We start from the raw sequence: 12,150 nt of genomic DNA on the forward strand, positions 1-12,150 counted from the left end.
CACAGTCCTGCCAGCCCGCTCCTTGCCCTGTCCCACCAGTTCACCTGCTGGCAGACCCTTCGTCACTCCGCTGGCGACAGGCCTGTGGTAGCACAAGCCACAGAGGGGTCCGTCCTGCTGTGCAGCACCAGCAGAGCCACAGTGCTGGCTGGAAGGAGGTCACACTCAGGCTCACAGGGTTTTAGTGCATACAGGCGTAGTGGGATGCTTACACCTTTTTGCCACCTCCTCTCTCTTCATCTGCTTTTTACAGCCTCTCCCAATCAAGGGAATCAAGGAGGCTTCCTTGCTTTGCTTTCCCTTCTATTGCTTGAAATAACACCTAACTTCTATGGATCTGCTACGTTATTCATGTTTTGCTGTGGAGAGTGAGCTGTTCTTCCTCTCATATGGGGAAGGAACCATATGTAGTTCTACTAGAAAGGTAAAGGGAAGTTTAACTGTTCTTCTGCAATAGTATGGTGATCATTCATAGTAAAAGCCCATAACAGGTTATAGCTTACCAATGCCTTATCACTTCATCTGATGTAGGACATGAATATTATACATCACAAAACATTCCCTATAAATACTCCCCTTGTAAGCACTTCAACACCAAAAAGCAGGAAAAAACTACATCATCATCCGGAAAACATGCGTAAAGGCAGGAAGGAAGAGTGGGAGCTAGAGCTGCACACAAACCTGCTGATTCACACAGCTGCTTTTTGTGAAATCTCAGATGCAAAGGTGGAAGGCACAGAATTAAAATATTGGCCTGTGTTTTGCTGTGGTTTGATCAATTAGTACAACTGTCCTGGACCTGACGGAAAAGTTCAGAAACTTTTGTACCTCTGAAATAACAGAGCTGTGAGGAGGCTGCCATGGTACTCCCTCTGCTCATGGCATTAATGCACAGAGAAAGGTCCTGGCAAATTCTCACTAAAATGACCTCTCACTAGGGACTGATTCATCACATTTTTGGCTTCAACCAGTTCAACTTTTTTAAACATTTAGAGATCCTTTTAATTTCTCTGCTATACTTTGTTTCCATAATTCTCATTCATACATATTTCTCTTTATAACTGTATCAAGCCGTAATAAAAAATACTATGCTCTTCCTTTGAGGCCTCAGATACACTAATGTGGCTGCGCTTGGCTTTTTGTTTATTATGGAATCACAGAAATCAGCATTTACAGACCATCTTATATGTCCAAAGTATCACACAGACATTAACTAATGCCTTTTACATTGGATTTGCCACACTGCATCAGACCACCAGCCAGTCTGATCCAACCTCCTGTTACCAGCAACAGCCAACTGCCAATGCTTCAGAGGAAGTAAATGCCACCAACTGCCCACAAAACAGTTACAGCCCTCTTCCAGCCCAGTGCCTGTGACCGACTGGTTCCAATCTTTTCAGGCTCCAGGTTCTGAAGAAACATTTTCTCTTTATTACATGTGTCAACAAAGGAAGGTCGGGAGTTGCCACCAACAGAGCACCTCCCCCCAAGGCACAAAGCTTATGGTCTCAACCCAGGTATTTTGGCACGATTTTCCTGACGTTTGCTTTCAGGTTGCTTGAATAGAAATGAAAATAAATAATTCATCAAAACATTTCATTTTTGGTAATAGAAATTTTAAAGCATAAAAGCTGCCAAACTTCACTGGAAGGTCAAAGCATGCTTATTTTGTGCAGCCCCATCTAATTAAACAATTTCTTATCCAATGGTTATGGATGTTGCTTTTACTCCACAGGGGGAGTTTTACTATCACAGAAGTCTTAGTCCATCAATACACTCCTTTCTGGCAAAGACACCGATGGGATTCGGTCAGACTCACTGGCACAGGGCTAGGGAAAAGGGCAGCCCATACATGGGGGCAGTGGGACACCCCACACCACATCTTGCCCTGGTTCCTTTGGCAAACCTGCAGCAGTGGGATGGCAGTGGAAGCTGGGCTGGAGAGGACATGTTCTACAGCAATATAAAACATCTCTCGTAGTGATGCAAATGCACACTGTTCTGCATGCCTTGATAGGCCCCACAGGGACAGTTGCTGCCCTCTGGATCCAGACCTGCCACTGGATTATTCAGATAAAAGAAACATATTTTTAATCCCAGACATGAAATTTGTATTCTGTCATTCAAACTGCCGAAAGCCCTTCACAACCTTGTGAAAACAAATGGTACTTCTTACCCTCCTGCACACACCTAACCATTCCTTCCATCCCATGGTGGACTTCTGTAGTAGGTTGATGCTGGCTGGATTCCAGGCACCCACCAAAACCTCTCTATCGCTCCCCTCTGCAGCTGCACAGGAGAGAGAAAATACAACAAAGGGTTCATGAGTTCAGGCCCAGGAGAAATCACTCATTAAATACCATCATGGGCAAAACCAGGCTGAATTAGAGATATTAATTGAATTTATTAGTAAAAAAATCAGAGCAGGATAATAAGAAGTAAAATAAAACCTTCGAAACACCTTTCCTCCACCCCTCCCTCCTTCCTGAGCTCTACTTCCACCCCCAGCAGTGCAGAAAGACAGGGAATGGGGGTTATGGTCAGTTCATCACCCATGGCTTCTCCTGCTGCTCAGGGAGAGGAATCCTTCCCCTGTCCCACTATGGATTCCTCCCACGCGAGACAGTTCTCCATTAACTTCACCAACCTGAGTCCACCTCACAAGCAACAGCTCTCTGCAAAGTGCTGCAACGTGAGTCCATCCCACAGGCAACAGTCCCGCTCAAACTGCTGCAGTGTAGGTCACTCTTCCATGGGGTGCAGTCCTTTAAGGACAGGCATTACCACCATTTCTAACTGGCCCAGCCTTGATGAGGCACATGCGTCTGTGGAGCCACCAGGGATTGGCTCTGCTGGACATGGAGGAAGCTTCTAGCCACTTCTCACAGAAGCTGCCCCTGTACCCCTCCCCCTGACTACCAAAGCTTGGCCATGCAAACCCAATACAACTTCAAAAGTTACTGAAGTCTGTTCAGGTGCCACATTATCTAACATGACTCCAATTTCAAGGTAACTTCACTTCTAAGGGAAGCCACTGATAAAATATGATTTCTGATGGTAGTGCTGAGCTGGAAAAGGTCTCATGACAGCCTAAGCACTATCAGAAGTGAAGAAAAAACATAGTCTAAGAGATAATGTTACTTCAGGCTGTCACACAATCTCACAATCTATCCTTGGCCATGAGCCCTGGTAATGTTACCATTCTATGTGACCTCCTTCTCCCCAGCGCTGTGTGCCCCTGCAGACAAAGAGGGAGTGCTGTACTTGCTCCATGCCATTTGTTCTCTCCTCCACATTGCTGTCCAGCCAGCAAACCAAAAGACTAAGACAGCTTCACTCTAAGGAAGGCTGTTACAGACACCCTTGAGCTCCCAGCTCAGTCATCAAAGACTTTTTGGCTTCAGAGGACTCTCTCACAAGCCTTTTTTTCTCAGAGAGCACTCTTACCGCTATGACGCAGGAGCGCTACTCACCTTTTTCTGTTTCCATCAACCCTCGCATCCAGATTCCAGTGGGAAAGCAAGTAGCTGGCATCACATCAGAGATGCCTTTTGCTTCTTGGAGCTGCCAGCATGCCATGCCTCATTCTAGCAAACAGCATCTCCCACTTGGGCATACATGACAGCCACGCACACACTTCTTCCTTTGCCTTCTTGCTGGTAACACCTCTGTGACCTATTCATGGGCAACTTGTTTGAAGTAGGATTTGTGCAGGACTAAATCAGTTTTTAAGTGCTTTTGAAATCCTCACAGCCCATTAGCCTCCTGTAGATTATACATCTCTTGTTTGCTTTTGTTTTTTCCCCACTTCCTTCTGCACACATCTCCCATTCTGCTAGCCCTTGGTTACACTTCCAGTATCATACACTGGAACCCACACACCTCTTTTGTGTTTAGCAAGGCATTATTCATTATTCAGAGTAGATGTAAATAGAGCAGCTCATCTCCGAAAGACTATTAAAGCAACACGGGAAAAACAAGAATAAAAGAGAAATCTTGGCACACCATCCACCCTTCTGCCTTGCTAGGGCACTTGAGTTCACAGTCTGCTGATGAAGAACAGGTAAGGCTAAACCTGGCTATGAGCACTATCCTTGCCATGACATTTCCCTTCCTGGAGTACTGCAAACATGCACTGCATTAAGAGATTTTTCCTTTCTGTGACTTGAAATGCAACATGCAGTTGTGGAGCAGTCACCAGGGCTTTCATGCTGTCATGGGAGCCAGAAGACTCAGCTCACAACCTCGATTTTATAGGGATTTGGGTCTCGAAGCTGCACTACATTTGTTCTGTACATATAGGCCTGTACCAGAGAAGCTCAAAAAAAATCATCTCCTGGAAACTACCCAGAGCTTTTCTCTCTGAGGGAAACAAATGAGGCCTTAATTAATTTTCTTTCAAATACAGCAAATTGACTTCTGCTCCAGTTGTGCTAGTTTCAAGCCACACAGCAAAATGGTATTAATTCCACTTCACTTAAGGGCTAAATGTTCAAAGCAAGGAAAAGGGAGTTTCCTGTAGGTCTTGCTAATGTTGAAGTCAACAACCAAACCACCCTGTTTTTTACAGGAGCGGTTTCTTCAGAGTCTGCATTTCTGAGGGTGTATGTGACATGCCCCTGGGTTAGCACAGCAAAATGCAGGATACATGAAAGGCACTGGTGGAGCAAATTGCCTGGTCCCTTGCATATTTTTAAAAGTCTGCCACATCTTGCCTCAAATTTCATTCCACAGGATAGAAGCACTTTTAGTGCCCTGTCCTAAGGCTAGCTTACTGGTTCACTGATCATCCTAACTAGCCCTGCTGTCTCAATTTAATCTTACCAGAGTTTTGCCTGCAGGATTTCCCAACACTGGAATAACCCACAGTGTTCTGCACAGGGTCTCCTCAGTAGCTTGCAAACCAGTGGTGTACTCCTCACCTCTATCAGAGACACTTTGCCCAATAAACCAGAAGATCACATTTGCCTTCTTAGCATTTGCTTCATTTGGGTACAATCAGCACCTACCCCATGTCCCAGAGAATCGCACTCAAATCCCAGCAGAACAATTTGCCTGGACACAGTGCCACTGTACAGCAGCCATGCTGCACAGGTATCTCACTGTGGTGTTCTTCAGTGCCATGGACCTCTACTAGCATCATCTCATGAATCTCATCCCTACACTGTGCTTGAAAGCATGAGGGTTGGAAGAAAAAAATTGTACAACAAAACCCAAATCACTGAGTCCAGTGAGACTGTTAGTTCAAGGAGAGAAACTGCAGGATCTGACCTATATACACATGCATAGGAAGCACCAATTCTACAAAACTGTTATGGGAAACTATCCATCCCTTTAGTACGTTCAATGATACAGTAGCTGCATCATTGCTTATGTGTTACAGTAAAGAGGTAAAGGGGATCACTCTTGCTTGTCTGAGGGATTCTGTTTCAAAGAGGACAAAGGACAAGACCTCCTTCACCATAAAATCCTGTAAGCAATTTAAGTTACCTTCCAAACATTTGAAACCCTCTCACTGCCAAGTTTATCTAATATATTTAATACAGGGCTTCATTATCACATTGGCTATGCACTGCTTAGGGAAGGTGCTATTATTCTTCTTCACAGATGGAAGAGGGCGGTACAGATACCATAGATACCAATTCACACCACTTGCTCAGTAAAAAAGTGACAAGCAAAGAACTGAACCTGTTCCTATCTAACACCCATTGTTCTCAACCCTTCCTTCTTTCCAACAACTTCATGTTCCATGATTTCCCAAAAAGCAGCCAAATTTACTCTCAGCTTCTCCTCTGTCAACTCTGAAAATTAAATTAAGAAAGTCAGGCATCTCTTGACTTTTTCTTCAAAATTAAGGGTAGCTGTAGATGTCTTTCTATTACACAGCAGGTTTTTGTCACAGGACATTTGTTAAGTTCTTGGATTCCCACCTGTTCTTTCCACACAATTTTGCATTGTTTGGCTATACACAGACTCTGTACACCTCAAGGAAGCAGCAAATCTTCATTTTCTTTTCTTTATAGAAAACTCAGTCCTTTTCAAGCTGCATACTAAAACTACTGTCTGCTGACTTTCATATTTTGTGAGGCAACATCTGGTATAAAAAGTGATTGCAAATATGATCAGAGCTAGGAGATTTTCTTCTAGCAGTCTTCCAGCTGGCTTTATTCCCAGAAATCAGCCCAATAGAAAAGAAAAATCCATTTGGCACCGTCTCCAGTTGCAATTACTCATTCTTCAGGTAGAACAGTTTTCCCTCTTGGGGAGGTTTTGTTGACATGGGATTCAGATGATGAGTTCTGAACTGCACTGGAACTGGTATGGCCTCTGCGGTTCTGGACAGATGCTCTCTGATGCCTAAGGAATTCATAATCCCAGCTCATGTTGTAAAAGAATAATAGAGTTTATCCCCTCCAAAGTCTAAACATATAGCTATAGGTATAACTTGAGGAATTTAAATGTAATCCTATCATTATGGGTAGTAGACTTCAGCTGCAGCCATTCACCGGTAATTAAGCAGAATTATTCATAAGGGGCTTTGGCCAAAGTCATGGCAGTGTTGGTGGCTCAGGTCATTGTTAAACAGTGTTAAAACAGCAGGGGCAACTCAGGCCTGGGCAACCTCCTGTGGACCTAATGTCGGTGAGTGATGCAACCCTGCCCATGTGTGTTCACTTTGCCTCCATGAGTGGAATATTTGTCCTCCAGTTCTCCTGAATTCAAGAGCAGGCATCATGGGTTTAACATCTCTGCCTTTCTCCCCAGGCCATATTAGACACCAATGCAGGCTGAATGCAAAGGCCCCATATACATCCTTTACACTCCATAAGCATGGGTGTATGGATAACAAAACAAAGAAAGGTCCAGATTCCAAATCCTGACCTCTCTCATGCTCCCTGATGTGCATCACTCCCAGATGAGAGCAGAAGCAGACAGCAAATCTCTTCCTTCTGTCTGCCAGCTCCTTGGCACAGTACCATCAGGCAAGACCAAGTACAATCTAGGAATGGAAAACTAGCTCATATTTAAATTGGAACATTAAATACTATATCCTAGAATACTATGTTCTGATGGCTTCTGATAGGCAAAGGAGGAGTGATGTGAGATTTTTGCAGTTCTAAAAATACCTAACCAATAAAATCCAAGCAGTGCTGAAGGTAGAAATCATACAAAAAGAGAAAGAATCTTACTATTCAGCTAATACACACCTCAGATTAGTTTAAATGAAAATAATTTAAAATCTCCAGTCTTAATCTGACAGTTTGTTCTGTTTGATTCCACTTTGCATTTTACTTCCCTTGAAGAGTATCACCAGCAATGTCATACTTCCCACTGTTCTTCAGTAGCTTCATGTTGTGATTTCCAGGCTGTGTTAGAATAAATAGCACAGCTTGGAAACTGAAGCAGCATGGAAGACTGATCATTTGCTCAAAACCAACAGTTTTCAAGTAAATGAATGGGATGTAATTGCATTTTGGCTTCAGCTTGAAAATGTAACCATGCAGCATTAGGATGTAACCTTCCTGTTGAGTTTACACTCAATGGCACTTGCTTATTAGAGACTATTCTGGGTGACTGCACTATTTGTATATGGATACTAGCTCATACACATGTAGTTTGTAGTCCTGCATGGCTCACTCCAGTGGTGTACTCAGACCTCTCATAACAAAAACATCCTCATACTAATTTCAGGTATTTTTTTACCTCATCTTAAGTTTGCCCTATGATCTTGGGGCCAAATCCTCCATGATTCACCGTGTGCAGAGGCTCCATAACTCCCCCACAATCCATAAGTTCTCTAAAGAAGCAAGGCCTGACCAAAAGAACTGAGTGCCTTAGGTTCAACAGCCACATCTGGGGTTTGGTTTGTGCCAATATATGCCAACATTCTAATTGCTCCAGATATAACCACTGACAACAGAATATCCCAAAACCCAAATAAAATCTACTCTTACATCTATATTGTTTCCATGGAAATATGCAGTGACAAGGTTTTTCCCCCTCATTTTCTCTGCCAGCCTACCATATTTTTTTCAAACAGCCCTGGTAACTGACTAGGTTTACCCAAATACAAAACTATTGCAGATGTGCCAAACTTGCACAAAGCCAAATAGAGAGCTGTTCAGCTTGACTCCAAGAAGGCATCCATGCAGCAACACTGCTGCCAGTCCTTAATACAGAGAGAGACAACTCTCTGCAGATCCTTTCAGCCAAGGACCAACAAAATCTTTTAGTTACTGCGGACTAACTGGTTTCAGTGAGACAGCAAACAGCACACCCCATGGTGTTACCCAGCAAGATAAACACGAATAACAACTCACTGTCAGCACACTGGCCTTAGACTCCAGCTTTATATTAGAGTGAAAGATATAGTATTTGCAGTGCAAGTCTGTCCCCAGTGGCTGCCAAACATTTTGCTTCTGGCAGTAGCCCTCTGCATCACCCCCACCATATGTCACCATTCCCAGCTACCTCCTCACACCCCATCTCTTCTCTGCATCCCTGCTCTGTGCATCTGCCCCAGCCAGAAGCTCCATTTGCCTAGAGACTCCAATGAGGGTCAGCCACAGATGACAACATTAGGCAGAGCCTCTGGGCTGTGAGCGGTGGGAACAGTGCCTCAGCTTTGGGTGGTTACTTTGAAGTCTCTCAGGATGTTGTGCACTCACCACACCAGAACAGCCTGGCAGGGGGCTGCAGAGGAGGGAAGCCTTGCCCACATCTCCCCAGCAGGCAGTCTGCGGCAGCAGGAGCATCCTGCCACCCATGGAGGAAGGGAAAGGCAGGCTGTGCCAGTACTGCAGGCAAAGCAGAAGCACAGAGTGACAAAAACCAAAGGCAAAGCATGTGAAATGTAAAAAAGGAACCAACACCGAAATCTCACGGAGGACTTTGGCTTTTGTCAGGTTGTTACACTGACATTGTCGCATGCTGGGCTTTGGACCTTGGCTATCAGGCAAGCCCAATGTATAAAGTCAAATGGGACTTTATGTTCAGCATTATCACATAGCAGGTTGCAAAATCATTCAGATGGATGAGCTGCAGGACTGTAAACAAAGGATTATGGCATGTGACAAGTGGCTGTTCAGAGGGAAAGAACCAGGGATACCACGGCGATGGGGATCAGTAAGACATTAGACTAAGTACCTCATTAAAGTTTTAAAATAATGCTTAAACCATCCAGCTGACAGAAAAAGCTGGAGAGGGTCTGGTGTATCCTGGGAGAGGGGCAGGAGCTGCATCTGGGCAGGGAAGGGACATATTTGGGCAGATGCTTGGTGCCTGTGTCCCAGCAGCAACTAGGAAAAGAAGGGCAATATGCCTGGAAGATACCAGCAAAAATTGTGTCAGAGGGCTCCTTACTCTCCTCTCCCCAAGGCTGTCACTTTCCCCTTATCTGCAGGGCTCAGGAAGGTGCAGAAATACTCTGGTGCAAAACCAGCAAGAGTCTAAGCAAGAGGGAACAGGCTGAGAGCTGACAATAGGTCAGGGTCGTCCCAAGAATGATATAAACAGCCTGAGACAGAGAGTAGAAATTGCAAACTAGAGGAAGACAGGATTCAACCTGGAAAACAAAGGCTATTTAGCAAGGAGGAAATAATTCACGAACTAACATTCCTCTTGACAGAGGAAGGAAGAGTTCTGGAAAGTCAAACTATGTTGATCTAGCCTTAGGAGAGCTAGATAATTAGAGAAGGGGACACAAAGAAATTAGCTAGGGAGGAGGAAGGCAACGCTCCAGCACCAGGAATGAGCACACAGCTACCCTGCCAGGCAGCACAGAGCTCAGTGCTGGGCAGGAGCCCACTCCTAAGTTCAGGGCTGTGGCTACCATGAGAGTCTGACACACTGGGAGGAGACAGGTGACAGCTTCTTGTGCAACTATGGGAGATTGATTTGTGATGACAGTATGTGTTCTGTGTCTCTGAGGGGACATAGAAACAGTTTACAAACATTTGTAAGGCATACACCCAAGCAGGAGGGAGTGCAAATTACTTAGAGAAGACAAAACAAAGAGAGGGAAAACCAAAGCTGAAAGTAACTTAAAAGCTTTTACCAATGAGCTGTAGTAGGTTGTGAAATAGTTCTCATGAAGAGAGCAGAGAAGAACTCAGGTATGGGCAGTTTTAAAGCTGGATGGGAAGAAAGTACTTAATACATGAGCAATGGAAGGCATATGGAAGAATTTGTCAAAGTGATACAAAAATTTCCACCCACTCAATCTGTAGTTCCAGTTTTCCACTGCCCTGCATCTCTTGCTATCATTAGTAGTGAGGCAAAACAGGAAAATGTTTATTAAAGGTAACCTTATAGTACTGCTCCACCTCAGCACACATATTTCTAGACGTATCTAGCCAACAGAGAATTAGGCTTTATAATTGTGTCTGGGAAAATGACTCACTAGCAGCGATTCACTTAAACTCCTCCAGTGATCTCCTCCTTCCCTATCCCAAATCTCCTTTAGTCTTGACAAGGTAGGGATATGATTCCATGTTTGGATAGTGTGTGGTAATGTCTCCTAAAGTCACATCCAGCTGCTTCTACAAATCTCCTGATAAATCCCTTTTTAACTGCATTTGGGAGAGACCACTTACAGGACTCCCAAAGATCCACAAGGAAACCTGAAAAGATCAAGGCTCAAATACAGTCCCAATGAAGGCTGAAATAGCAACCTGCCAAAAACTTGGAGGAGCCTACACCCTACCTGGAATATACACCTACCAGCTTAATATTTCCCATGAGGAGGGAACACGGCTGTGGCTTGTAGCTACAGTGCTACAGCAAGTAGTAATGGTTAGCCCCATCAGCCAGAAGACTGGGCTCTTCAGACAGCAGAGAGCTGTTCCCTGGCCTGAGGATTTTTCTCGTGACTAATAAACAAACTCTGTACCTGTCCCCTGCAGACCATCATGACGATGAATGAATGAGATCAGACTAGTCAATATGGCTTATTGGTGGAGTTTGCTCACTTGCTGTGGATGCATCATTACCCTGTGCATTCATCAGCACCGGGATGAGCACAATTCAAAGTCTTTGCCTGTACAATATGAAATGACAACCAACCTGCAGCTCCTCAGCTTTCTGCTAAGAACTCCCAGGCCTTTTTGGGTCCTTCTGTTGCTCTGTATCCTTGTCCTGGGCCATCCTGGAAAGTCCTTTGGTGAGTATCATATCCTTCCGTATTAAAGCAAAGCATATTAAGCTGTACCTGCAGAAGTTAAATGAGAAATTGCTGAAAATCATTGACTTCATAACACAGTGACTAATGGTGCGTTTACTACTCCTGTCTTCTGCCTGAAAAAATCAGAGTTGCTCCACTAAGTGGCACAGATGCTCTGCACCTCCACAAGCAGCAGCGATCCTCTTTTGGCTGAATGGTATTTCCAGAGCAAAGCATTTCTCGACTGCATTGAGGCTGTTGAGCCCAGGATCCCTGTAGAAACCAGGGATATTTCAAAGTAACTGCAAGCACCATATTCAAAGTGGGTACTCAAAAAGGTGTACTGTATTGCCTGACACATCTCTGCATCAAGCAGTAACTTACACTGGCACAAAAGGAATAAGGTTTCATGGTTGGAAACTGCATTGAACTGAAATCTGAGAGCTTTACCATTCCTTTCCAGCTCTGGCATGAATTCCCTAGGCGGCCCAAGGCACCTTCATCTCCCTGGGGTTCAGTTTGCCATCTGTACAACTGGGTTAGCATCTCCTGCTCCTTCTTACACCCCTTTTATCTTTGTCTACATTAACGTTAAATACAGATGGGCTTGTTTGTGTGCAGGAACAGTGCAAAACAGGGGGCACGACCGTGAAAGTGCCGCTCATTTGGGGAAGGTCTGCAGGGAAAGACGTGAGCTCGGAGGGGCAGGCGCAGGGCAGGACGCACGGATGGAGGGATGCGCACACAGGGAGCGGGGGTGCCTGCAGGGAGGGACAGGCTCTACATTAACGTTAAATACAGATGGGCTTGTTTGTGTGCAGGAACAGTGCAAAACAGGGGGCACGACCGTGAAAGTGCCGCTCATTTGGGGAAGGTCTGCAGGGAAAGACGTGAGCTCGGAGGGGCAGGCGCAGGGCAGGACGCACGGATGGAGGGATGCGCACACAGGGAGCGGGGGTGCCTGCAGGGAGGGACAGGCTCCTCGCGGG

General features: G+C 45.0%; 2 protein-coding genes across 4 annotated transcripts in view; one reads left to right on the plus strand and one right to left on the minus strand.

Annotated features, from left to right (window-relative positions):
• SUSD6 (sushi domain containing 6) overlaps positions 1-11,721 on the minus strand; it is a 91,934-nt gene extending 80,213 nt beyond the window's left edge. Inside the window, exons 1-2 of one of the 3 annotated variants that reach the window (XM_017741752.1) lie at positions 11,065-11,721; positions 2,177-2,289 (exon numbers count right to left, since the gene is read on the minus strand). The gene's annotated coding sequence lies outside the window, so the exon portion shown is untranslated. The remainder of the gene's footprint in view (positions 1-2,176; positions 2,290-11,064) is intronic. The other 2 variants (XM_017741750.1, XM_008639519.2) reach the window with 2 other exon arrangements.
• The window catches only part of CCDC177 (coiled-coil domain containing 177), an 8,883-nt gene continuing 5,849 nt past the window's right edge, over positions 9,117-12,150 (plus strand). Inside the window, exon 1 of the mRNA XM_008639723.2 lies at positions 9,117-9,126. Coding sequence (XP_008637945.1) covers positions 9,117-9,126 — 10 coding nt within the window. The remainder of the gene's footprint in view (positions 9,127-12,150) is intronic.

This window comes from Corvus brachyrhynchos, unplaced genomic scaffold (genome assembly GCF_000691975.1).
Source record: "Corvus brachyrhynchos isolate BGI_N302 unplaced genomic scaffold, ASM69197v1 scaffold115, whole genome shotgun sequence".
Taxonomy (NCBI): domain Eukaryota; kingdom Metazoa; phylum Chordata; class Aves; order Passeriformes; family Corvidae; genus Corvus; species Corvus brachyrhynchos.